We start from the raw sequence: 26,448 nt of genomic DNA, 5'->3' as shown, positions 1-26,448 counted from the left end.
TCGTGGGAACTCCTCTTGGACCAACCGGCCCAGTTACCAAGGGGAGTTGCCAGAATGTTGGTTGTTCGCCGAAGGGAGGTGCACGTATGGTAATGCGTGCAGGTTCAAACACACAAAGGCAGCGAGCGCGGGGAGACACAGCCCCACCAGCCGAGAGGGCAAGTCAAGGGGCAGCGGGAAGGGCAAAGAGAAAAGCAAGCATGATTGAAACAGAGCTGCCCACACCCATACGTTTACAGGCCATGATTCCTTTCTTGAATGCATACAGCGAGAGGGGTGACGCAAAACTGTTATGGGAGGGTTTCAGGTGGGGATTTAAGATTCCCTTCCAGGGGCAGTTAGGATCTAAGGAGGCTTGCAATTTAAAATCAGCGCTAGCTATGCCCGAAATATTGGCGCAAAAAGTGGGGAAAGAGGTACAATTGGGGAGGGTGGCTGGCCCCTTCCGCACTCCTCCACTGGGAAACCTGGTGGTTTCACCATTGGGCTTGGTACCTAAAAAGGATAAGGGGCAGTACAGACTGATCCAACACTTGTCCTTCCCCGAAGGGGAGTCGGTGAACGATGGCATTTCGGGGGAAGAATGCAGGGTGCATTATGCAACATTTGAAGATGCAGTGGACTTGGTAAAGGCAGCGGGGGTGGGGGCCCTCATGGGGAAGGCGGACATTGAATCAGCCTTCCGGTTGCTACCAATTCACAAAGACAGCCATCATTTGCTGGGGTTCAAGGTGTTGCAGGATTACTTCTACGACAAATGTTTACCGATGGGGTGTGCAATTTCATGTGCGTATTTTGAAAGGTTTAGCAGATTCCTGGAATTTGCAGTCAGGCGAAGAAGCAAGGTTGGGGGGATGGTGCATTACCTTGATGATTTCATGTTTGTGGGGGGCCAAGGGACTCAGGATTGCAAGAACCTCATGGCGGTATTTCAGGGGTTAATGAAAGAATTTGGTGTACCTCTGGCGGAGGAAAAAACGATGGGTCTGGTGACATCACTTGTGTTTTTGGGGATTGAAATTGATTCTGTAGCAGGGGTGTGCAGGCTTCCGGGTGACAAGGTACTGAGGTTGAAGGAAGTGATTGCGGGATTGTTGGGCAAGGAGAAAGCCACTTTGAAAGAGCTCCAGTCCTTAGCAGGCAGCTTAAATTTTGCAGGCAAAGTGATCCCCCCAGGTAAAGCATTCGCTAGAAGCATAGAGTTGAAGACAGTGGGCTTGAAGCACGCAGGCCAACACGTGCGCCTAGGGAGAGAGGTTAAGAAAGATCTAGAAATGTGGGACAACTTTCTGGATCATTTTAACGGGGTATTGGTGTGGAAGGAACCCCTGGGGAAGGGAGATGGACCGAACCTGATTACCGATTCATCAGGGGCCCTAGGTTTTGGTGCTATCTTGGGCCCTAGGTGGTGCGGGCAGGCTTGGCCGGCGGAATGGCGGTCCAGGGAGATCGCCAGGGACATTACGGTACTGGAGTTGTTCCCGATAGTGGTGGCATTCAAGCTCTGGCCAGGGCAGATGCAAGACAAGAAGGTGCTAGTTTGGTCAGACAATCTGGCAGTGGTCCAGATTATCAACCAGGGAACAAGCAAGAACGGGAGGGCACTGGGGCTGCTCAGGGAATTGACTAGGTGCTTGCTGCAACTAAATGCAGAAGTCAGGGTACGTCATATACCCGGGGTTAAGAATGTGGCCGCTGATTCTCTTTCTCGTTTGCAGTGGGGAAAGTTCCGGGAACACCATCCGGAGGCGAGCGCACGGATGACACCCTTCCAGTCACAGTGGTGGGGACTGGTTGGGGAGATCTGAGCGCACTGATCAACACGGCTCTCGCACCAGGCACCATGCGGAGATACAAGGCATGCTGGGAACGGTTCAGGGCCTTTCAGAGTAATATTCTGCCCGAGAGCGAAAAGGGCCGGCCGGTGCGCGCCTTTGTGGGTTGGTCCTGGAGCCAAGGACGGTCCAGGGCGTGGGTGGCATATCACTTGGCGGCGATTGCTCAATTCTACAAATTAAGGGGCATGCCTGATCCCACGAGGGAGCATTATATTGTCATGGCAATGAAAGGTTGGGCCAAACAGGTATTGGCAAAGCCCGACGAAAGACGGCCCATAGATGTGGGAAAATTGCACAAACTGATCAGGAACTTGGGGGTGGTGTGCAGGGACGAGTACGAGATAAGATTGTTCGCGGCAGCCTTCTCTCTCGCATTTTTTGGGGCGTTGAGGGTAAGCGAGCTGGTGCCTGCCAACAAAAAGGGGAAAGGTTCGAGTTTCTTGAGGAACTGTGATGTAAGGGTACAGGGGGAGCAGTTATGCTTATATCTGAGGAGGTCCAAGACCGATCAGATGGGAAAAGGCAGAATGATCACATTGGGGAGGGGGCAAGACAGTCCGGTCTGCCCAGTAGGATGCGTGAGCAGGTACCTGAGCCACAGGTGCCTCACGGGGGAAGAGGCCCCCTTCCTGGTGCACAACGATGGAACAGCACTAAGCCTGTTTCAGTTCAAAAGGGTGTTGGACAGATCTCTGGGGGAGGCAGGGTTCTCCAGTGGGAGTTTCGGGACACACTCCTTTAGGATTGGGGCCGCCACAACCGCGGCTGGGATGGGCCTGGGTGCGGAAACAATCAAGCAGATTGGGGGCTGGAGGTCAGGCTGTTTTAAGCGGTATGTCAGGCCTGAAAAAATGCAAGACTAACAGTTCCTCCCTCCTGTCTCCCCGCAGTAGCACCAAGGCTGGGAAGGCGGCGGTCCGCCTGGGTGGTGGGCCATTCGTTTGTGACAAGGGCCAAGGGAAGCTGGTCAGCCAAGCAGGAGGTGCTGACCGCCGGGGAGTACCGGGTGCAGTGGCACGGAGTGCCGGGCATGAAATGGGCACAGCTGCGAGGGCACATACGCAGTCTCCTGAGGCGCCATCGGAGGCCTGACGTATTGGTGGTACACCTCGGCGGCAATGATTTGGCTGAGTTGGGGAGGGGGATCTTGCTCAGAGAAATGATGTCATCATTGCAGGAACTGGCGGCGCAATTGGGGGACACGGAAATCATATGGTCTGAAATCATCTCGAGGCGCGAATGGAGGGGCGCCGAGAGTCAGGCAGCCGTGGAAAACTCAAGGAGGAAGTTGAACTGGGCCATGGCTAAGTTCTGCAAAGGGAGAGGCCTGCAACACATCAGGCACGGTCTGATCAATCTTAAAAACACGGAGTACTACTTAAAGGACGGTGTGCATTTGTCGGAGCAGGGAATGGATTTGTTTTTCTGGAACATCTGCACAAAACTACTGGAGTTATAAGCTAGGAAAGGGGGGAGCCACGGTGGGCGAGAACCCACCTTTGGCGTGGCGGGCTGTGGCAACCCAGGATAAGACTAAGACTCCGAATGAGCCATTGCTAAACCAGAAGGGGCTTCGCCCATTCTAGACAGCGCCTCCTGGGAGCCTAAACGGCGGGGGTGTCTGGCGGTAGCAATTGGGGCTCAACTTCCCCCCAACAAACGGCGCTCTCCCAGTCCGCAAAGACCTGCAGGGGCAGGCGGTTTCTCAGACTCGAAGGCCTTGGGGGAGTTATGCCTGCAATCGGTATGGAGAAAAAGGGGGAAGCAGGACGAGGAGCAGTCGCCACACCTATTGGATCAAAAGTTTAATACCTGTTTGCAGTGGTTTTTGTATATGTAAAAAATAAATCTGCGGCCTTGTTATGCCAAACAAAGGAAATGTCTCATGCAGCACCTTACTAGAGGGGAAACGGAAGGGGCTGATAAAATGAGTAATGTTGGAAACAAATGGCATAACTATTGGACAAATGCCCAGGTTATGAAGGTGACGAGGGGGAGTGCAGCGAGTGGAGGAGGCACCCCGATAACCGGGGCAGGGGCCTTACTCCTTTTCGCGCTCTTGCCCCTCCCCCCCGAGAGGAGGGCGAAAGAGCAGAGGAAAGGGCGCCAAGAGCCCCGAAAAGCCCGCGAAGGGCAACAAAGAAAGTGGGCGTGGCTTGGCGCTTAAGTACAGCGGGCGCCCGGCTTGGGAGCACTTGCAGCTCTTCCAGCAGCCGGGCGCCCGCCAAGAGAGGAGGACTTCGTTTCCCACCCTCCCACCCTACAGCTATGGCAGAGCCTGGACGTCGTTGTCGCAGGATGGACAGGCGGGCTGTGGCAACCCAGGATAAGACTAAGACTCCGAATGAGCCATTGCTAAACCAGAAGGGGCTTCGCCCATTCTAGACAGCGCCTCCTGGGAGCCTAAACGGCGGGGGTGTCTGGCGGTAGCAATTGGGGCTCAACTTCCCCCCAACAAACGGCGCTCTCCCAGTCCGCAAAGACCTGCAGGGGCAGGCGGTTTCTCAGACTCGAAGGCCTTGGGGGAGTTATGCCTGCAATCGGTATGGAGAAAAAGGGGGAAGCAGGACGAGGAGCAGTCGCCACACCTATTGGATCAAAAGTTTAATACCTGTTTGCAGTGGTTTTTGTATATGTAAAAAATAAATCTGCGGCCTTGTTATGCCAAACAAAGGAAATGTCTCATGCAGCACCTTACTAGAGGGGAAACGGAAGGGGCTGATAAAATGAGTAATGTTGGAAACAAATGGCATAACTATTGGACAAATGCCCAGGTTATCATGCACAGTGCGTGTGCATTGCGATTCGCAAAGTGTCCTCTATACACCACCTGCAATGTGCACCTACCACGCAGCTGGCGCACGGCTGCAGTGCCAGTAACAGGCCCATGCAGACTCGGTTGCTTGGATCACATGATTCTGCGTCCCTCCCGCAAAGCATGTTGCATTTTCACACAGGATGGATTACAAAGTGTTGGCAGAGAGTAAAGTGTTGTGGGAACATACATGATCAGCCAAACCATGCCAGCTGTGGCATTTTTCAGCAATAGTGCTTTAGATGAATAACTGTATAGAAACCAGCAGTACCTGAGTGAATAATCCTAGATTCATATTCTCTCTCTCTCTCTCTCTCTCTCTCTCTCTCTCTCTCTCTCTCTCTCTCTCTCTCTCTCTCTCTCTCTCTCTCTCTCTCTCTCTCTCTCTCTCTCTCTCTCTCTCTCTCTCTCTGTCCCCAACACACAGAGAGCGTGCATCGTCCATATGGGAAATGTTGAGGGGAGCGCACGGGGGCCTGTGTGTGATTTCTGCTGATCTGGAAGACTTGTAAAGTACCAGCAATCCGGGCCGCTGAGTCTACAGCTACATTTTCTAGTTTCTATTTTGTGTTTCCGTTTGTGCAGCCGTTTTCCAGCACAGACAATTAAACATTGGTTTGGTGCTCAAAGAAGAAACAGACCATTGGTTTTAAACTGAGAGCAACACTTTCCAAGTTGGAAGACTTTTAAAGACGAAGGGGGTAATTCATCGAATTTAACGCACAAGTGGCGCACGCGGCTGGCGCACAGTGTGCGCATGCAATTGTCTGCGCCAGCCGCGTGTGCTAAAATCCATTTCCGCGCACAGCGTATTCATGAATTTTAGCTACCAAAACCAGCTGTGGTGCACAGTGGCGCAGCGACCCTGCAGCAGCACAAGTTACGTCCCCAAGAACACCCCTCGCGCAGGGAAAAGCCATCAAAATCCCCAATCCAGCGCAAAGGGCTGTGCTAACCCTGTACCAGCACGGCAAGCGGAGTACGTGTATTACTGGGTTTCACGGGAAGTCTCACACGCGATTGGCCCTGTGCGAGTGGGGTACATGTATTACTGGGGTTTGCGGGAAGTTTCACACGTGAAAGGGCCTGTGCGAGTGGGGTACGTGAATTACTGGGGTTAGTGGGAAGTTTCACATGCAGAAGGGCCTGTGCGAGTGGGGTACGTGTATTACTGGGGTTCGCTGGAAGTTTTACACGCGATTGGCCCTGTGCAAGTGGGGTATGTGTATTACTGGGGTTCGTGGGAAGTTTCACACGCGAAAGGGCCTGTGCGAGTGGGGTACGTGAATTACTGGGGTTCGCGGGAAGTTTCACATTCGATTGGCCCTGTGCGAGTGGGGTACGTGTATTACTGGGGTTCGCGGGAAGTTTCACACGCAATTGGCCCTGTGCGAGTGGTGTACGTGTATTTCGGGGGTGCGCGGGAAGTTTCACAAGCGATTGGCCCTGTGCGAGAGGGGTACGTGTATTACTGGGGTTCGCGGGAAGTTTCACACGCGATTGGCCCTGTGCGAGTGGGGTACGTATATTTTGCGGGTGCGCGGGAAGTTTCACACGCGATTGGCCCTGTGCGAGTGGGGTACGTGTATTACTGGGGTTTGCGGGAAGTTTCACACGCGATTGGCCCTGTGCGAGTGGGGTACGTATATTTTGCGGGTGCGCGGGAAGTTTCACACGCGATTGGCCCTGTGCGAGTGGGGTACGTGTATTACTGGGGTTCGCGGGAAGTTTCACATGCGATTGGCTTGTGTGAGTGGAGTACGTGTATTACTGGGGTTCGCAGGAAGTTTCACACGCGAAAGGGCCTGTGCGAGTGGGGTACGTGAATTACTGGGGTTCACGGGAAGTTTCACACGCGAAAGGGCCTGTGCGAGTGGGGTACGTGAATTACTGGGGTTCGCGGGAAGTTTCACACGCGAAAGGGCCTGTGCGAGTGGGGTACGTGTATTACTGGGGTTCACGGGAAGTCTCACACGCGATATGAGCAGGGTATGTGTATTTCGGGGGTGCGCGGGGAGTCCTACACGTGAATTGGCAGTGTGGGTCCTCCCAGGTGTTCCCTCTACACCCTCCATGGCACCTGCAGGCAGCCCACGCCACAGGGGACAACCCTGCACCCCTGGTCATGTCCCGCAGGCAGCCCATCCACCATGGGAATGCCCCCCAGCCAAGCCACATGTCAGCTTGCACTACTGATCACCAACTCATGTCCCCCTGCACCCCCACCCCCCAGCAGTGCGGGGCACCTGCCAGCAGGCCCCCACTCATGTCCCACTTATGTCCCCATGCACCCCCACCCCCCAGCAGTGCAGGGCACCTGTCAGCAGGCCCCCACTTATGTCCCCCTGCACCCCCACCCCGCAGCAGTGCGGGGCACCTGCCAGCAGGCCCCCACTCATGTCCCACTCATGTCCCCCTGAACCCCCACAACCAGCAGTGCGGGGCACCTGCCAGCAGGCCCCAATTCATGTCCCACTCATGTCCCCCTGCACCCCCACCCCCCAGCAGTGCAGGGCACCTGCCAGCAGGCCCCCACTCATGTCCCACTCATGTCCCACTCATGTCCCCCTGCACCCCCACCGCCCAGCAGTGCGGGGCACCTGCCAGCAGGCCCCCACTCATATCCCCCTGCACCCCGACTCCCCAGCAGTGCGGGGCACCTACCAGCAGGCCCCCACTCATGTCCCACTCATGTCCCCCTGCACCCCCACCGCCCAGCAGTGCGGGGCACCTGCCAGCAGGCCCCCACTCATGTCCCCCTGCACCCCCATCCCCCAGCAGTGCAGGGCACCTACCAGCAGGCCCCCACTCATGTCCCACTCATGTCCCCCTGCACTCCCACGGCCCAGCAGTGCGGGGCACCTGCCAGCAGGCCCCCACTCATGTCCCACTCATGTCCCCCTGCCCCCACATCATGACGATCCTCAATCATGGCCCTTATGGCCAGCCTCCCCAGCCCAAAGACGCAACCAAGTATTGCATCCACTCACATAGAAAAGCCAATTACATGATACAACCCCAAAGGCAAGTATGTAAATGAACACATGTCCGTCACACACACACAATGTGTGCAAGTGAATGTGAAAACCCATATCATGACATGCATGAAACCAATGAGATAATACCACACATCGAAGTATGAAGAAAAAAATATATTAAACACAACATGAATGTAATTTTAAAAAAAACACACAACAATGGTAATAATTAAAGAAATTCTGCATGTCCATAAAAGAATAAAAAACAAGAAATCATAATCCAAAGAAATCCAAAAGAAATGGTGTCCAAAGTCACAGTCCAACAAAGCAAATCCAAGGGAAAAAAGAAAGTGAAATCCATTGCTCCATGGTGAAAATAAAAAAAATGTGAAAAATCCAATGGTGAACTATGTACAAATGAACAATCCAGGGTCCATGAGCCCAACTGATGAAATGAAACCTACCAAAAATACTACCTAATAAAAAACTATATACAAAAACGTGGTGCATTGTCCAAGCGCAACCAAAATAAAAAAGAAAAGGAAAGGAAACCTAACACTATCTAACTATATACAATGGCGGCGGGCAAGTCCTGCGGCTCACTCTGTGGTGTCCCGGGCCAGAGCATCATCGAACTCCATGTCGATGTCCTGGAGCCGGCACTCTGCCCTGGCCCCGAGGTCTCGCAGGGAGGCACTCATGGCCTGTTCCAACTCCCTGCGAGTTGCCTCGAGGCACTCTGCCCGCCTCAACGCCCGACGCATGGAGAACTCCGCCCTGACCATGGTGAGCTGTGCCTCTTCCGCCCGCCGCTGCTCCGCATCTATAGCATGGCCTAACCGCTGCCACACGGAAGACACTTCCAGTCCTGGGTCCTCCTGCCCTCTGGCCGATGCCTGCCCCTCTGATGTTGAAGGCCCTGAGCCGTCATGGCTCCCACCTTGTTGCTGCTGCTGCTGTGCCTCTGCCTGTGCCCTGGCTCTTGCTGCCTGCACATCCTCCCCGGCTGGGGTGCAGTTGTTGATGTGGCCACCCCTGCTGGACGTCCGACTCCTGACTGTGGCAGGGATGTGTCCTACACCAGCCTGGCTGCTGGGTCAGAGGCAGCTCCACAGGGTACCCAGGTGATACATGGGTGGGAAGATGGCATGGAGGACGACTGGCGCATAGGGGGTTCAGGTGAGGAGGGGGTCGGAACAAGGTCCAGCAAACGGAGGAATCTGGCCCTGGTGAGCTGTCCCAGCAGATCAACGCGGTCAACGAGGCATTCGAGATGACGTACAGTGTCCTCATGAAAACACTGCAGATAACCTCGCATGCCCCGTTGACGCAACGCCGTCCCACTCAGGACAGGCTCAACCCGGTCCCGGATAGCCACGTCCGCAGGGAGAGGAAGGCCAGTTGTTGTAAGCGGATCCCCTCCCTGAAAACGGGTCTGGACGTAGGCATCCCTGCTAGTGCAGGATGAGGCAGTCACAGGATCGGGGACAGGATTACACACAGGCACCTCCGCGGTGGCCTGTGCTGCCTCCTGTCCCTGCCCCTGCACTGCACCACTAGCACCAGTGGAATCCCCACCTCCAGACCCTGTGTCTGTCCCTTGAACAGCCTCCTCCTCCACCAAACCCCCACCAACCTGGATGACTCCGTGCCATCTTCCTCCGTCGGACCCTGTGGGGACTCAGCTGCCCCTTCTGCTGCCGACGAGTCCAACTCCGACCTCCGCCTCTTGGACCTACCCTCAGCAGCTGCGGCCTGGGACGCGGCACCGGACTCCTCACTCCCTGACGAGATGACAACCTGGGAGGGGAGCCGGGCCTTGCATCTCCGGCTGGCGGTGCAATCCCTGCCGCTGTGCTCCACAGCACCCTCTCCGCCCTCTTCATCAGTTGACGCTGCAGACAGGGGGAGATAGTACACAGGCATCAGGGCACTGTACAATGGACTGATACACACATGACAGTTGCACATGAGTGGCAGTGTCAAACTTCAGACATGGCATCACAATCCCCAACACACGTGTCATTTTAACTCACACACATGAGCAATTCCACAGCCATATCACAACAGCCAGCACCATCCATACACATACAACAGCATGAGCATCCAAAGGTGAGCCAGACATCACATGAAACACAGGGAGTGCAGTAGACATGCACACACGCAACCACACTTACATGCATGTCTACATCTCCTCCAACTGTTGCAGTGATGAGATCGCCATACATGTCAGATCTGCCATTCAGCCTTCTACATATCAGTGTCACATGCATCCATTTTGCATCACAATTGCACACTTGTCAAGTACACACACATGCACATGTACACAGTGCAGATACATGCATTAGGAACCACCATCCATGCCACAGCCATGCCAATGTACATACACAGAAATTCAAACATGTGTGCTACCACTCCTGTATTTCTCCAGCATGCTTACCAACACATACACCATCAATTTGTCTCACACATGAGAGGACACACATGTGGCAGCCTCACGCCCATGTTCATACACATCCCTACATGGCCCTACAAAAACAAATGTGCAACCTGCACACTACTGGCACACCACGACACGCACAGCGTCCAATCACTCTGCATGTACACTTACTGCTCGACTCCAGATGGGTCTGCCTCTCAAGGATCTGGACGTAGAGCGCTGCGCATATGCGTTCCAGGACCCTCATTTGGTGGTCCGACAGCTGGCCCCGGCGCCCCTCGGCATCCGCTGCCTTTGCGAGGCGCCGGGCCTTGTTGAGGGTCCTGGACCTGAAGTCCTCCCAGCGCTTCTTGACATGATGTAAGTCGCGGACTGCCACCCCCTCCGCATTGATGGCAGTCACGATGTCTATCCAGATCCTGGTCCATCCTTCATTGTCAGCGCGCGAACTTCCAAAGAGGGCATCATACTGCCCCAGGACTTGCTCCACCAGGACACCAACTTCCCTGGCACTGAAGCTGGTGGCCCTCTGCCTATCTGGCTGGGGGTTGCCAGTGCTGCCCGATGGTGTTCTGCTGGACATGGCAACCCCAGAGGCAGGAGTGGGTGGGCAAATGGGTCCTGGGGCTGGGATGTGGAGCGATGGAATCCCAGTCGGGAGTCTTCAGTTCCAGCAGGGGTGGTCACAGCAACTGCACGCCTGGCTGACGTGCAGGCAGCAAATGGCAGGGCACGTGGGCAGCAGGCAGCAGCAGATTACAGGTGGGAGCAGGCTTGGGGCTCTGGGGGGCAGTAATTCGACCTTCTGGGCAGGAGCGTGGTCTTCCGTGTGTTTTCGCGTGGCCAGCTTGATAAGGAGTGATTTGGCACGTGAAAAAATTGCACGTCAGCATGTAATTGGAGGAAAGGCCTTTAGCGCGTAAGAGCGTCAGCACACGTATGTGTTTTCATTGGACCAAAGGCCCTTAGCGCGTAAGCACGTACGCGTGCGGTTATTTCCCTCGTGATGTGGGCATAGTGGTTCAGCACGCGTGAAAAAACTGCATGTCCGCATGTGAATGCGTGTAATCCGAGGAAAGGGCATATGCGCGTAAGTGACGTGACGCACGCGGGCGTTTCTCTCAGCACGGGTTAAAGGTGAGCGGGGCCAGCAGTTCGCTGTAAGTGCCTTTAGTGGAGACCGACGTGTGTAGCTGCTTCGTGTTGTTTCGCGCGCCATCATATCTTCACAGCGATTGAGGACGTATCTCTTCTTTTGGCGGGGGTATTGGCTACGCGTGTTTTTCTGCATCGCGCTAGTCAGACGGTGAGTCGTGCACGCTATTTTTCCCACTGCGGGTGCCCCTGTGTATCACACCCGTTTTTGAGGTCATAGTAGCCTGCGTGTCCCACGCATACACGTTTTTTGTGTTACTGGGTGCCACCGCGTACTGCGGGAGGTTGATTCCACGCACGTAGGCTGCAGGGTTGCGTGCATGGTTTTACTGCAGTTTTGGGGTGCCTGAGCATAGCGTGACCCGTCACTACATCACCGGGGTCACATACAGCCTTTCAGGTGCAGGGGGGCTGTTAACATCTTGCATCCCACCCCCTTCACCCCAATTGCCCAGGTCAATTGTGGTGTACACCTCCCATTGGCACTACTCCATCTGTGCCGGCACTACTCCATCTGTGCCATGGTTGAGAGGCCACCAAAGGTGAGGGGCACCTCAGCTGGGCATACTCCTCGTGGCGGGCATGGTCAGGGACGTGGCCGGAGTGACCAGGGAGTATGGGGACTCCAGGGTGTCCAGGCTGGCCGCAGAGGGGGAAGAGGCAGGGGTGCGCCACTTGAGCACGATGTTGTGCCATGTGTCATTGCAGTCATGCCACCACCCCCTGTGGTTCTGGGAGATGCAGCTTCTGCATCTGGCACTGGCGCCCGTGTGACCCGGGAGTCTGTTTCATCGACTGCCACAGGCCCAAGGGTTGTGGAAGCTGCAGGTGCAGCTGTGGACACCACCACCCAGGCTCAGGGTCTGCCAGCGCAGGCTGTGTTGGCAATTGAAGAGGCCTTGGAAGATTTCCAACAGGCGCAGAGGTAAACCGTAGGGGCACGCAGGGCTGCCCTGACCAAGACACGTGTCCCTGGGGCATTAATGTCATCTGCTGCCCAGAACAGCCGGGTGTTGACAAGTGCAGGGGCAGATGCACCCAACAACACCCCGGTTGTGAGTCTGCCAACCAGGACAGTTGCGGTCAATGACCCTGCCACAGCGAATGCTGCTGCGCAGGGTCCATTAGAGGGCACCCAGCTGCCACTGACGCAAGTCAGGCCTTTGGTCGTCCCTCCACCTACCACTCCCTTGGTTCAATCCACCAGTCCCACTGGCCATGCTGATCAGGGCAGCATCAGCCAGCCAGGGTCTGCGCCACTATCCAAGAGGAGGATGGTTGCACCTGCAGCACAGGCTGGGACTCCACACACAGCCACGACCTCCTGCACGTCGAGGAAGAAGCCTTTCCGCAACCAAGAACTGGACTACCTCGTGGACTACGTGCAGGACCACGGCTGTGACATGCTAGTGGGTGCCAATTGTCAGACTATGGCTGCCCACCGTGATACTCACTGGAAGCAAGTTGCGGAACATGTGAGTGCATTCGGCCTTGAGGTGCGCATGGCGCAAGAGTGCAAAAAGCGTTGGAATTACCGCAAACGCAGCGCTAAGGCTTAGCGTGCCTCAAATTACAACTTGACTCTGGTGACTGGAGGTGGGCCTACACCGGAGGAGGAAGACCTCACTCCGCATGAGTCACTCATTGCGGAGTTCATACCATCAGAATCGGTCGAAGGAGTGGGAGAGATGCCGGACTTTGATGCACAGTCCAGTGAGTGTTGATGCGTGTTTGTGGAGGAAGTGTGTGTTTTACTTGTGTTATGTGATGTGCATGACTACCACTACATGTCACGTGTACATGGTTATGATGTGTGAGTAATGCAATGCTTCCCTGATGCATGTCTACTCTGCTGGATGGTGGACATGTGGAGCAGACGGGGACTGTCCACATCACCACTTTTGCATCCTACTCACATGCTGGTTACCAGTTTGCCCCTCCGGTCCATGTTCCAGCTCACTGGCACTTCTGCATGTAGCGTGGGGTGAGCTTCCTCTCAGCCCAGGAACTATGTACAGCATGACTGACGTGCATGTGTACTCTGCCTGCAAGGGGGAACCCAATGTAGGCATGCTCCCTTGCCCCTCAACCCCCTGCTCTGCACCCCAATTCCACCTTAGCACTGGTCTGCTACAATATTGCCGTTGGGTACTTACCTCTTCATGCCTCCTGTGTACATGCTAACATCCAGCGGCCAATCTGCCAGACATATCCATTGTGGTACATCCTTAGTACTTGATGCAGGATGTCTCACTTGTACTGTGCAGAGGTCAGATGCCCTGCAGGGACATGAGTGCCCATTCATGCTCCATGTGCATTTCATGCATGCCCATATGTGTCCATGACTGGATGATGACTGTAATACAAGTCCAGGATGACCTAAATTGCATGGCATTTCATCTGCCTTCCCATGTTAACTGTGGCTCAGTGCTGCGTTGCACACATATTTAGGGTCTGACAATCTGTGAGGGTGACAGGCCTCAGCCTGTTTAAAGGCCAATGACTCTGTCCAACTGGTGGAGTGTCTTCTTCGCACGTGGGTGGACTCCAGAGGTTTCATCATGTGTCCAGTTTACTGTCCCATCATCATTTGCAGTGTTGTCACTTGACTCACATGAAGCTGTTGATGCTAGTCAACACTGCCTGTGAATACACAGGTCTATGTTCAGACTTTTGATACCATGCTAGGCATCCCTGCTTTTGCACTTAAGTGGTGGGGTGCTTTGCTTGTAGATATGCTGCCCATTGAATGCACATTGCACGTGATACCTGAAGTTGACCTTGCACTGCCTTCACATTTTCTGACACACACCATGGAGTCCTTGCACATGTAGGTAGTGAGTAACATACATATTCGCTGCACTGCATAGACCCACTTCAGTGCGAACTGCCACCTTTCAACAGGTCTAATCACAGAAGCAAATTCAAGTTGACCCAGCATGCATGCCAGGTTCTATTTTGTGTGTCACATGTCTGCCTGATGTGTTTGTTGTCGGTGTGTGTGTGTGTTGTGTGCTTCAAACATGTGTAGTGACCTTTTTTCTCTCTATTTTTCAGATGATGACGCAGTGGAGCCGGAGGATGGCGTTGTCATGCCAGGCACAAGGTTGTACTCACTACAACAACCCGGCACAAGTGGGGGTCGTGGGGTGGTAGGCCACGAAAACCCACAAGTGCTACAGTCCATCTTGTCTCTGGCTGCCTATGAGTCCAGCCCTGAAGAACACTCTGACGACCATGTTGAGTTGGATGAGCATCAGGTCTATATGTCAGGGGTGAGTGATTCTGATGTGGACACTCCTCTGTCTGCGACACCTGCACTGAGGGGTCACACAGTCTTGGTACCTCCGCCCGTGGTGAATCAGGATGCAGGGTGACCCTCCACACCAGTCACTGATGTGCCTGGGACATCACGTTGACGGGGGCATGTAGTCGTGCAGCCGCGGGCGGTGCCAACACAACGAGGACACACGGTCCTTGGGTCCCGCAGGGGTCAAGCCCAGCAACATGGTCGCCGCGCGCAACCACAGTATACTGAGTGGGAGCAAGACATGACTGCCCATTCTGAACGACAGGGGGCAGCAATGGAGAACATCGCTGAGAGCATGGAGCGTGTGGCCCAATCTGTGCTCCCCCCTGCTAGGCAGGTGCTTCTCCAGCAGCAGGCAGCACGGTCTACGGCCCGCTCGCTCAGGCTGGGCATGGCGGCCTCAGACAGGGCACGCCAGGCTGAAATGTCGTCTCTGCGTCAAGCAATTGCTGCTCACGCAGAGGCACACATGAAGGCCCTGAGGGAGGAGCATGCTTCCCTCAGATCCACTCTGGGTATCCTTCTGATGTCCCAGAGGGAGCGGGCAGAGGAGAGGTTTGCACAGCTTGAGCGTACCATCTCGGCTGAGCTACATGCTTGCCGGGAGGTGCAGCAGTTGTCAAGCCAGGCCTTGCAGGAGGAACTCTGTGTTACACGTGCTACCTTGCAAGAGGAAGCACGTGTATCATGGGAGGTTCTGCATGCAGACCTACATGTCATCACCACACAGAACCAGGCTCACCCGTCCAGCAGACCTGCTGCTGACGAGGGGCAAGCTGCGGCTAGGCGTGGTCATGCTCCTGTACCATATCCTCCTTTCCAGGAAGAGCCAGACTCGGACGACAATCTATCTCCCACATAGGTCGGGCTGTGCAGGCGTTGAGCCCATGGAAGTTTTTTCTTTCCTCTGCATCATCGCATGTGGGTGTTGAGCAGCACCCTGTACCTACCCCCTCCTGGGTGCCCCCCCGGTCATATGTGGCCATTTTTGATTTTTCTTTTAGTTTAGTTAGTTCAGTTTCTGTTTGATAGTTAGTTTAAATAGGTAAAGTAGGTTTTTCATAGTTAATGTGATTAGTTAATATAGTTTAAAATTGCTAGTCTTTTCTGCTTTCATGTGACCGGGTGGTGCTTTGTGGCTTTTGAAAGCATCCACTGTCTGTTCCAGCTGGGCCCTTCAAGCTTGTCTTGTGTATGTGTTTGCTGCTTGGGGTCCTTGACTCACATATGCCACTCCTGCTTCCCTTATCCATGGGCTCGCAAGGATGGTTCGGTGTAACAGCCTATTACACAAGGGCAATGGACTGTCATATCTGTGGGCTGTCTGCTGCTGTGGAACTTGTGTTAACACCCCTAGTGGGGATGATTGGGGTGTAATTGTCCACTGTTCTTCCTTTGCTAGATGGGGTGTTTAATGATTCATGTTTACATTCATTGCTATGCATTGTGTAGTATGTTTCTTATCTTTAATGAACATTTGCTTGTTGCAAATCATGCCATAGATAGTGTGTTCCACACCGTTGCTGTGAAAGACGGACTGATGATGTGATTTCTGATGTACGTCTCTGACATGGTCCAGTCATGTAATGCCTGAAGAGACACACACAGATGAATATTAAGCATTAATCATGTGTTTCATGCACTTTCTGCAGGGGGATGAGCCTCAAGACCACCTTTGCCAGCAGACATGGGCCATTGGACGTCTGGAATCAGGACACGTTTGGTGCTGCTGACATGCGCATGTGTGTGCAGGCAGAGGCACAGGGATTGCGATCATACATCTGAAAATCGATGACGTGTTTCAAGGGAATCCAGGCAAGGTGAGCAGCACAGGGGGGTCGCAACACAGCAAACCTTCCACCTGGCCAGTTGAACATGCATGCTTAGTAGCAGCACTGACGGTGAACATGGACAAATATTGTTGTAGAAGTGCACAATACAGCTCAGATGTGTTAATGGACTGATGGCTAGTTGATGTGAAAGTTGTCTGTGGCACCCGCAGGGGCAGTGGCACATACCCTTCGGTCCACCATGGTCCATTGAGGCACTTGTATTAGCCATGTAGCATTCCGAGACATGGAATGAAGCAGCTCACAGGGACAGACAGCAAGGGACAGACTTGGGTGCAGTGCATTTCATTACCAAGTAGAAATTGATACATACACTGGCTACTTTATTTTGGTCATGGTGGTACAGGACTTGTTCTGAAGTCAGACCTTGCTATATGCGTCTGTCCACTTACACAGGGAACATTGCATGTTGTCTGAATCGTGACACATTGGTGTTCCATTTGCCACGCACCCACCGGTGCCTGACTTACTGCATTGACTGTGTATGGACCATCAGAGGGGTAATGTTACGTATGGGTATGAAGCATCCACACAAATTTGTCTGTTTGTAGTGTATTTTGTTACTTTGGGGCATATTTGGTAGTGTGTTTATGTGTTTTGGGCACGCACAGATTATTAACTGTAGCTCTCTTTGCAGCATTGAACTGCTCCTGTTACCGGACCGGAGAGTGCACAGGCAGGAGGCCAGCATTCACCCCAGAGATAAGTTTCTCTTTGACTTCCATTTGAGTAATTTGCTGCTATGTGCATGTGAACAAGTTTTGTTGATTTGTGTATGTGTTAATGTGTGTATTACATTTTGGTGCATTCCCTACTTTCCCGTGTCAATCCTACTCCCCTCTCCTGCCCCTCATTCCCGTTATCCAGTATGCCAATGCCTGTGCTGACTGCATATCCCTGACCCTCCTTCCCCTCCAAGGTCTCAGAGGCCTGTGTGAGTTAGAACTTGCAGGCACCCACACCACGGTGGGGGTGGTTGTTTTGTGCCACTCCTGCACCTGTACACGGGAGCTGTGACAGTAGACATCCGTTAGTGTTGCATCATTCTATGTCATGTACCACACATGGTTCAGATCCTGTAGTGACATTGTTTTACTGTGCTGCCATGGTTGTCGACATCATTGTGGTCGTACTTGGCCTTTGTGGCGTACTGCTACTTGAAGTCATCTACTGGAGGCTGTTCTGGTTTGTTTTACTGCCTGCAGGGTATTTGCTTGGCTTCTGTGTTGTCCTGCTTTGAGTTATCTTGGATTTTGTGCTTTTGCAAATCTAGGTGGACTCTGAGGGTGCTGGCAACTTTTTACACACAAGGTGGGAGATGGTGACAAAGGGGAAGGGTGATCCTGTGGCCAGGTGGAATTCAAAGATGTACGATGAATGACCCAGATGCAGTTGTTCTGTGGGTCGTGGTGATTTGTGAGCGAGGGGGGGGGGGGTGTTTTGTTGTTGATAGTTGCCTTGCCCTGAAGTGTGATGGGCACCCTGAAATTGTAATTGTGCTTTCCTATGTACATGATGTATTCTGCTGATCAATGCCTGTTCATGTGTTGTGTTTACCTTTCAGGTGTGAGGGGATAGTTGTGGTTTGATATGCTGGGGTATACACATGGTGAATGTTCACATGTGATGTGTAGACGACACTGGTGGTCACTTGATTTCACATGCATATGCTGAGTGCATGTCCCTACTGACCCACACGCTCGCACTATGATCCACTACATGTACAACCACCCTTCCATGTCCACGTGTACACTCTGTTTGCCTTCTGGTGCCCACTGTGTCCCTGCAGCACATGTTCTCTGACCATTTGTGGATCCTGTACATGCCTAATTTGGTTTTTTATGTAGTTTGTCACTTAGATGTCATGCTCAGGGTGTGCATCACACACAATGGCTGTTCACTGTGCTGTGCGCTGAGCAGTGTGTTGTAGGAAGTGGACACGGCACACAGTAGCTGCAGTGTTGATTTTGCAATGCACATTGTGCATGTAGACAGGCATTCATTGTTATGTTTCAACTACAACTTTTGGTATGCATTTGGGTATGACTTATTTTGGGTGGGAGGTTGTTGGTCAGTCATTTCATCTGTTTCCATGCCAGGCATCATTGTCTGATGCCAATTTACATTTTTCACATAGAAATGTGTACCTTATTGTTACTGTGTTGGTGTATGGCTATTGCTTGCCATGTGATGTTGTGGTTTTGGAGGGTTTGAGTGACATACCAGTGATAGTCTTGGCCTGTTTGGCAGGTCTGTGTGATTCACACCTTGCATGTGTGCCTTTTGGTCACACAGGATTGCTTGTGTTTAAGTAGCTATGGATGCACACAATGTGGCAATTCCATGGCAACAATCTCAGGGTGGTAAGGTTGTGACAGTCGACTGCCTCTTTGTCATCATCGATTGTCACCTGGTATGTGCCAGGCCTTGGTGGACTCCGCAGGGTGGGGAGTTTAGGTGAAAAATCTGTCCACAAGCTGGGTTCGTGCTTCCTCGCCACGTTCCCTATCCCTTCCCATGGGCAGCGCCTGTGCCTGTGTTTGGGGATGTGGGGGCACCACCATGTCCACCGGTACGCCCTGCCGTGTTGCAACATTGTGCAGGACACATGCTGCCACAATGATCCTGCACACTACTGGGGGTGCATAGAGTAGCTGCCCGCCAGAGCGGTCAAGAGAGCGGAAGCGTGACTTGTGCACTCTGAATGTGCGCTCCACTATGGCCCTGGTTGCAATATGGGCCGCGTTGTATCTTACCTGGGGTGGTGTGGTGGGGTTCCGGATTGGCGTCATCATGTGGTTGCTCAGAGGGTAGGCACTGTCCCCTGTAGAGGTGATAATGGTTGTGATTATTGGGGTTTGTGTATTTGTGTGTGTGTGTGACATGCATGCATGTGCACGGGCATTTGTACTCACCTAGGAGCCATGTGTCGCCATGCTGGCCAGCTTCCAGGGCCCGGCTCAGGCAGACATTCTGTATATGAAACTGTCATGGGTGGAGCCAGGGTAATTTGCAAAGACAGAGGTGATGATTCCCTTTGCATCGCATACCACCTGTACATTGATGGAATGCCAGTGCATGCGGTTTCGGTAGATGTGCTCAGTGGCCCTAGGTGGACGTAGGGCCACATGGGTGCAATCTATGGCACCAAGCACTTTGGGGAAGTGTGCCACCCTGTAAAAGTCCCGGACCACGGCCTGCCTTTCTGCGGGTGTTCTGGGCATGTATATGTGCCTGCGGACTGAGGGGCGTGCAGTCATGATTACCAAGACCTGGTGTAGGCAGCGTGACTGTGTGGCCTGTGAGACCCCTCCACTATGGCAGAAGTCTGCTGAAAAGACCCAGTGGCCAAAAAATGCAAGACATTGAGCACCTTCTCCAAGGGGCTCAATGCTTGGGAGCAGAGGGTGGGGGATGTTAGGTCATCTTCCCACTCCCTGACCATGTCTAGGATGATACGGGGTGGAAACCTATACCTGCCATAGACCTGGTTGTCAGGCATCCCAAAAAGGCTTGTCCGCGGTGAAAAAATGCGTGCCCTGGCTATTCTCCTCCTCCTGCGGTGTCCCAAGATCAGTGCTGCGACAAATGGGGCATTTATCGTAGCTGTATATATGTGTTTGCACGCACTTTTATACTGTGCGCGGGGACGCTTCCGCCTGCCTTCGTGTGGCGGACGCGTTGACTCCTGTGCGCATCTTTTGCCATGCGCGGTTTACCCGTATTCGAATCCATGAATACGGGTTGTTCGCGTGCGTGTGGGCGTTCCGTGTAGTTCCCTGCAGTACTTCCCCAGTTACGCCTTCTTTTTCATGCGTTATTCCCCATTCCGTGTGTTACGCCCCGTTCCGCCTACTTTTGTTGTGTGCGCCGCGCTATGTGCGCTTTCGCTGTGCGCTTATTGCACGCTATTTGGAGACGTGTGCGCCAGCATGCGCCATGCACGTGCGCTTGCTTTCTCACGCTTGCGCCTCCTTGCGCCTGCTTGCGCTGGGATTTTCGGCGCACGTTTGTTCCATGAATCGGCCCCGTGATGTGGTGCTTTTTATCCAAAAGAAGCGATTTACAAAAAAAGAAAATATTGGTTAAATGTAATTACATCGTAAATGTGCTCTTTTTGAAATGTACCATGCTCTTTTCTAATGTTCGCTGCCAGAATATAAAGTATTCATAATCAGACTGCTACACCTGTCTTATTGACAAACCACATTGTCAAAACCCTGATAACCATACACATTATTTTCTAAAAGAAGGGCATCATTAAAAGATGGGCAGACTAGTACACTCCTATGGTACGCTTCTGAAATAACCCTATGAGAAAAGGGTTGGGGCAATTACAAACAATTAGGACTTATGGCTGCTTTGCATAACATTAAAGAGCATGTTGGGAACAGAAGAATGACTACATGCCTTTATATTTGACACATATGTCTGAGATACAAGGGTTAGATGATGCAATCATAACGCTCTTAATGCATACTGGGCTCTGTGTCCATTACACGTTTCACATCTCTCACCACAATGTTAAGGTATTTGTACCCATGAATCAACTAAACTCATTCTGACAGCTCCTAGATCTGGATGTGAGGATACAATAATTGCAGAATCTGCCACTCCACTGAGGAACAGCAGGTCCAATTGTGCTAGAATTTTAGAAGAGAAAGGGAAGATGGGTTGTGGACCTGCTGAGTTCCAGGTGCAGTGACATCCTTACAGAAGTATTCATTCCAAGTGTAAAGCAAATATAATGAGTTTCATTACACAGCTAGACTGGCCTACTTTGGTGCAGCCCATCAAGTTATGTTTCTTATTGTTGTATTACATTCTTTACTCGTATGAAGGCAAAAGCCAGCATATTGAGTGTTATAATGTTGCTAGACTGGTCTTCATTGGTGTAGCCAGTCTGGCCTGGATACTGTCATATTGCTGCATGGCATTTTACTGGATATGAAGTGTTATTACATGGCTAAACTGGCCTTAATTGATGTATCCAGTCTGGCCAAAAATTCTTATTATGACATGGCATCTTGTTACTGGGCATCAAGTGTGAGGCAAACATGATAAGTGTTATTACATAGCTAGACCGGTCTACATTAGTGCAGCCGGTCTGGACATGTTTTTTCTACTGTGGCATGATATATTTTACTGGCAAAGCCAAAAGGAGTGAGTTTGTATATGATAATAATGCCATATATTGGTTTAGCTTGCATGGACAGGTATGCGCACAGCCAGCATGTAAATGTTTTTATAGTAACATATATTGTGGGGAAAAGTATCATGGAAATGTGTCGGAAAATTGTCCTGTGCACTATTGGTGGCTTGCATTTAACAGACTTGTTTATGTGCTACCATACAAACCATATTGCAAACTATGTGGCTTTTTACACAATGTTACACAGAAAGTGTGGTAGAAACCACACTATTGTATCACATTATTGTGAACATTTGTTCAGTGGATACTCCCCCTGCCTCGATTGGGTGGTTTGTTCCACGTCGCTACACTAAGTCACTCTGGCATTTTCATAGCAAACATGTATGCCCCCATAATAAAAAAAATCACAAGCCTCCACTGTGTGCAGCACTGGCTAACTGTGTAATGTGGATGTCTCGCTAACCCTGTTTGTGTTAATTTTTTTTCAGGAGCAAATGGGCTGACAAGGAAAACAAGATACGAGCAGCCGTCAAGCAGGTTCTCAGATGCGACGTCTTAGAGAGCAATCCGCTAGACCCGGTCGTCTTGCCCCAGGTGGACTGCTTGCTCAGTCTGCTCTGCCTGGAGTCTGCGAGCAAGGACTACGACACTTTTTGCCACGCCCTTCAGAATATCACAACACTCTTGAAAGTAGGCGGTCACTTGGTGCTGTGTGGTGTTTTGGGGTCTAGAGCTTGGATGGTTGCTGATAAACAATTCCCTGGGCTACCACTGACCGAGGACTTTCTCAGGTCCTCCCTGGCCAAATGTGGCTATGGCGTCAAGCAGCTAGAGGTGGAGCTTGTGGCTGGCAAGTGTGTTGCCAGTGTGTGTGATTATTATGGCAATTTTTATTTAGTTGCAGAAAAACAGAGAGAGGTCAAGTAGACTTTCTGGTGTCAAACTGATATCCTCATCTCATGAAGCAACTTATTGACAGCATGGGAGAACCCCATTCTTTACTCTTTCACAAACAAGATTTGACAACGCAAATAGCTTTGGCTTTTGTGTAGGCATGGCATAGGCATTTGACAGGCACTAACGCAATAGTACAACCTCACCATGAGACAGCAACAGCTGGAAATGGTAGCTAGATTTATTATGTCAGTGCCTGGCAAATAACTCTCTGATACCTATACGTTAGCCACAACTTGGCTTTTCCAGTACTTGTTTTTAACAGTGCACCATTGTGAGGAAGACGCACATGTCTCATAAATAAAGTGCCTGAAGGCCTACTTGGATAAGGCATTTGTGGGGCCCCAGAAGCTCTCTTACAGATGCAGTTAAGCTGTTAGCTCCCAGAAAACTACTTAGAAATAATATTGGAAAGACCCATAGAGCACAGCGTTTATGAATGGCCTCTCTTGGCACTGTGCCCGCACCCACCTGCAAGGCTAGAAACCTTGGGGTCATGTTTGACTCCACTCTCTCCTTCTCAAGTCACATTTCAAACATCTCTAAAAAGTCCAACTTCCAGCTGTACCTCCTAGAGGTACTCTTCCTTTTCTCACCTTCCCCCAGCGTCTCACTGTCTCCAGAAAACTGGTTCTCTCTAGGCTTGACTATTGCAATAGCCTCTTTCTCAACCTCCCTGCCTCTGCGTTGCACCTTCTGCAACTCATCCAGAACAGAACCACAAGACTTATCCTTGGCCTCAAGCCCAGGAACCGCATCTCTCCGGCACTGAAATCCCTGCACTGGCTACCCATGGCTGCAAGGATCAAGTTCAAGACCCTCTGCATTGTCCACAAGGCTTTCTGGGGCCTATCTGCAACAATGCCTACCTAAATACTATCCCACCCGAGCCCTCCACTCATCTTTCTCCAACCTTCAGCGAGAGAGCCGGTTCTCCAAGCAGAGATTTGGAGGGATATCTTTATCCTCAGCAGGGGCCTCCATGTGGAATAGCCTCCATTTCGCCCTCCGTCTTGAGCCTTACATCCTTAAATTCAGGAAACTCCTTAAGACATTCCTCTTCTCTTCCTTCTCTCTCCCTCTGCCCTGCTAGCCTTTTTCTCCGCTCTATCCCTCTCTCCATCATTTTCCACACAGCTTGCTGACTGGCCCCGGGTGTACCTCAGAGTCTTACAGGTCCCTGGCACACTCACCAGTCCTCTCGCACTTGCCTCCAGGCCTTCACTTGCCGCATCACTACCTCACAAGATCATTGTAAATGGCATCTCTCAGCACCTACCCAGTGTCTGACTAACTAGACACACTTGATTTCCCCCCCCACCACCTGCAACTGCCCCTTTCCCTCTCCTGTACCATCTGTGCACCTGCACAATCTGAACATACCATGCCTTGAAGATTCACCTATCTATCTCCCATGTCTCCCCTCCTGTATTTTCTCGCCTCAATGCACTAGGAAAAACTGCAGAATTCTCGTCACACCTATTTTCCATTATCTACACTGTTAATTGTGGTATATGCACTTATTCTGCAGGTGCAGACTTTTATCGTTCAGAAATTCAAGGGCTCTGAATGACTGTTGTTTTTTTCCATTTGTACCCTCCCTCCTTGAGCGCTTTGAAGCACTTGCCTTGTGTATCGGCGCTTTACAAATAAACATTACCTTACCTTACCTTACCTGGCAAATAACTATCTGATACCCATAAATTAGGCACAACTTGGCTTTTCCAATATTTGTTCTTAACAGTGCACCGGTGTGAGGAAGACTCACATGTCTCATAAATCAAGTGACTGAAGGCCTACTTGGATAAGGCATTTGTTGTCCCAGAGGCTCTCTTCCAGATGCAGTTAAGCCGTTAGCTCCCAGAAGACTGCTTAGAAATAACATTGGAAATCCCCATACAGCACAAGGTTTATGCGTGGCAGACCAAGCTCAAATACATCCCAGGAGGATGTGTTTCCAGCAGGGAGAAGCAGATAGCGGGTGTGAAGAGCCATATTGCAGGGGTCTTCCAGATGTTTTGTACCACAACTTCCTCAGCCGTAGTCAGTTTAGTCAAGGGTGATGGATCATGATAGCTATAGTGCACAACATCTGGAGAGCGCCTGGTTGCAGAACCTTGACATAGGTTTTCGCACAGCCATGGTTGGTCAATGGGTGGTTGAAAGACCCCCCATGCTGTGTGCCCCCTACCCCCACTCAATCTCCCACCGATCTCTAGTAAACTGAGATAGCTTCAGTTTACAGGTGGCACCGAATAGCTGAAACCCATGGAATGTTATACACATTTAATACAGAAGCAACTTGGAGGTCGCTCCATCTGCATCTTTTGGTAGCTTTGGGCATAGACGGTCATACACTGAACACCCCAGATATTGTCATTTCCTTTCTGATAATATGGCATGAATGTCAATCTGCTTCCATGTGCTTTGTGCATGGCCACTATGGTCTGGTTATATCCTTTTCTAATCCACCATGACACACAAAATCAGGGCCGCTTCACAAAGAGGTTACAAGGAGTACGGCTGATTGACGCCTGATTTACTCTTAGCCGATTAGGAGTAAGTCAGGCATAATTCGAGAATTACTCACAGCAACGTCTTTGTGACTCAAATACCCTCTCCAGGTTTAAGTCAAGATTAAGTCCCAGCAACGTGTTTGTGATTCAGGTTTTTCCCAGAGGCAATTTTCAGTGACAGAGTGAATTGAGTGTCTGTACTTCTACAGCATGTCTGGGGAGAACTGAGGCTATTATAATCGACCAAACATCTTTCTGGAAATGGACCTGCTTGCAGCCAGATGCTAACTTGCTCCAATATCAACTTTCATACTTATATCTGCATTAAAAACACATTTTCCTGGTGTCATCTTTTTGTTCCTTTGTTTTCAATGTAAAGTATGCGTTCATTGACGCTATTCTAGGTTTAATAAAAACATTTTTGCAAACAACAAAATTGAACTTTAATTTCAATATTCTCCCATGGTTTGCCTTTGCCAGGTGAATGGAAATGTCTAATTCTGAATGTGATTTCTTTCCTTCAAAATTCAACTTTTACTGGTATTTCAAAGAGAGACAGTTCAGTGAACAAGCCACAACAACAATGCAGCTTGTGTAAAGACCCTCCTGCTCCCTCCATTCCTTCCCCTCAGCCACCCTCTCTGACCCTCTTCCAACCCAACCCCCTCCACAATCTAGGCATGACAGTTTTATAGAACCCTCGGGGTATGTGTCGGATAGTAACAGCGAGCCATTTTCACAAGGCTTGAGCATATTTCTCAAAGAACGCGAGCCACCACCCGTCTATGTCCCCTCCGGACTCCTCAATAAGGTGCGTGAGATATTCCATTGAGTGTATGTCTCTCTCTTTCTGGATCCATTCTCTTTTTAATAGTGGCGTGGACCTCTTCCAATATTGGGCCACACAGCCTCTTGCCGTTATCAACAATTTGAGTGACATATGGTTAGAGCAGAACCCTGCTTCCTCATTCTCACCCACCCCAATAGGATAAGCAATGGTGAGAACTCCTGGATTTGGGTTGTTTTATCAAAGTCGAAACGTTTGCGGTGGAATTGACCATCGTCAATTTCGCCACATTTCGAATTCGGTAAAACAACCCAAACGTACTTGGACTATCCTAATTCCCATTTCCAGCCCCTCCCATCCCCCCTACTTACCTTTTTCCAGGGCGCCGTCACCGCCTCCTGTACCCCTGCACTGTGAGTTCTGTGTGTCTCTAACGCAGGTCGGATCTGACACTGCAGAGTCTCTTTTCTTTTTTTTCCTTTTTTTTTATTTGTGTCCCCCGCTTCCAATGTCGAGGAAGAGGGACCACCCTTGCAACCCTTGAATACAAAAATGCTGAACACGGGGAGCGGGGGAAACCCCCTGCAACCCCTGCTACTCATGTTCTCTACTTTTGGATTCGTACGAATGGTACAGGTCTTTTTCAGTGTTTT

At 51.5% G+C, this 26,448-nt stretch overlaps 1 protein-coding gene across 2 annotated transcripts in view; it reads left to right on the top strand.

Annotated features, from left to right (window-relative positions):
• Nucleotides 1-25,444, top strand: part of LOC138487698 (nicotinamide N-methyltransferase-like) — a 144,359-nt gene extending 118,915 nt beyond the window's left edge. For both annotated transcript variants that reach the window (XM_069614224.1, XM_069614223.1), the window contains exon 3: nucleotides 22,027-25,444. In XM_069614224.1, coding sequence (XP_069470325.1) covers nucleotides 22,027-22,465 — 439 coding nt within the window. In that variant the 3' untranslated portion in view covers nucleotides 22,466-25,444. The remainder of the gene's footprint in view (nucleotides 1-22,026) is intronic.
• Nucleotides 25,445-26,448: the final 1,004 nt, after the last annotated feature.

This window comes from Ambystoma mexicanum, chromosome 9 (assembly GCF_040938575.1).
Source record: "Ambystoma mexicanum isolate Mex_15411 chromosome 9, UKY_AmexF1_1, whole genome shotgun sequence".
NCBI lineage: Eukaryota > Metazoa > Chordata > Amphibia > Caudata > Ambystomatidae > Ambystoma > Ambystoma mexicanum.
This window is presented reverse-complemented; position numbering and strand designations above follow the sequence as displayed.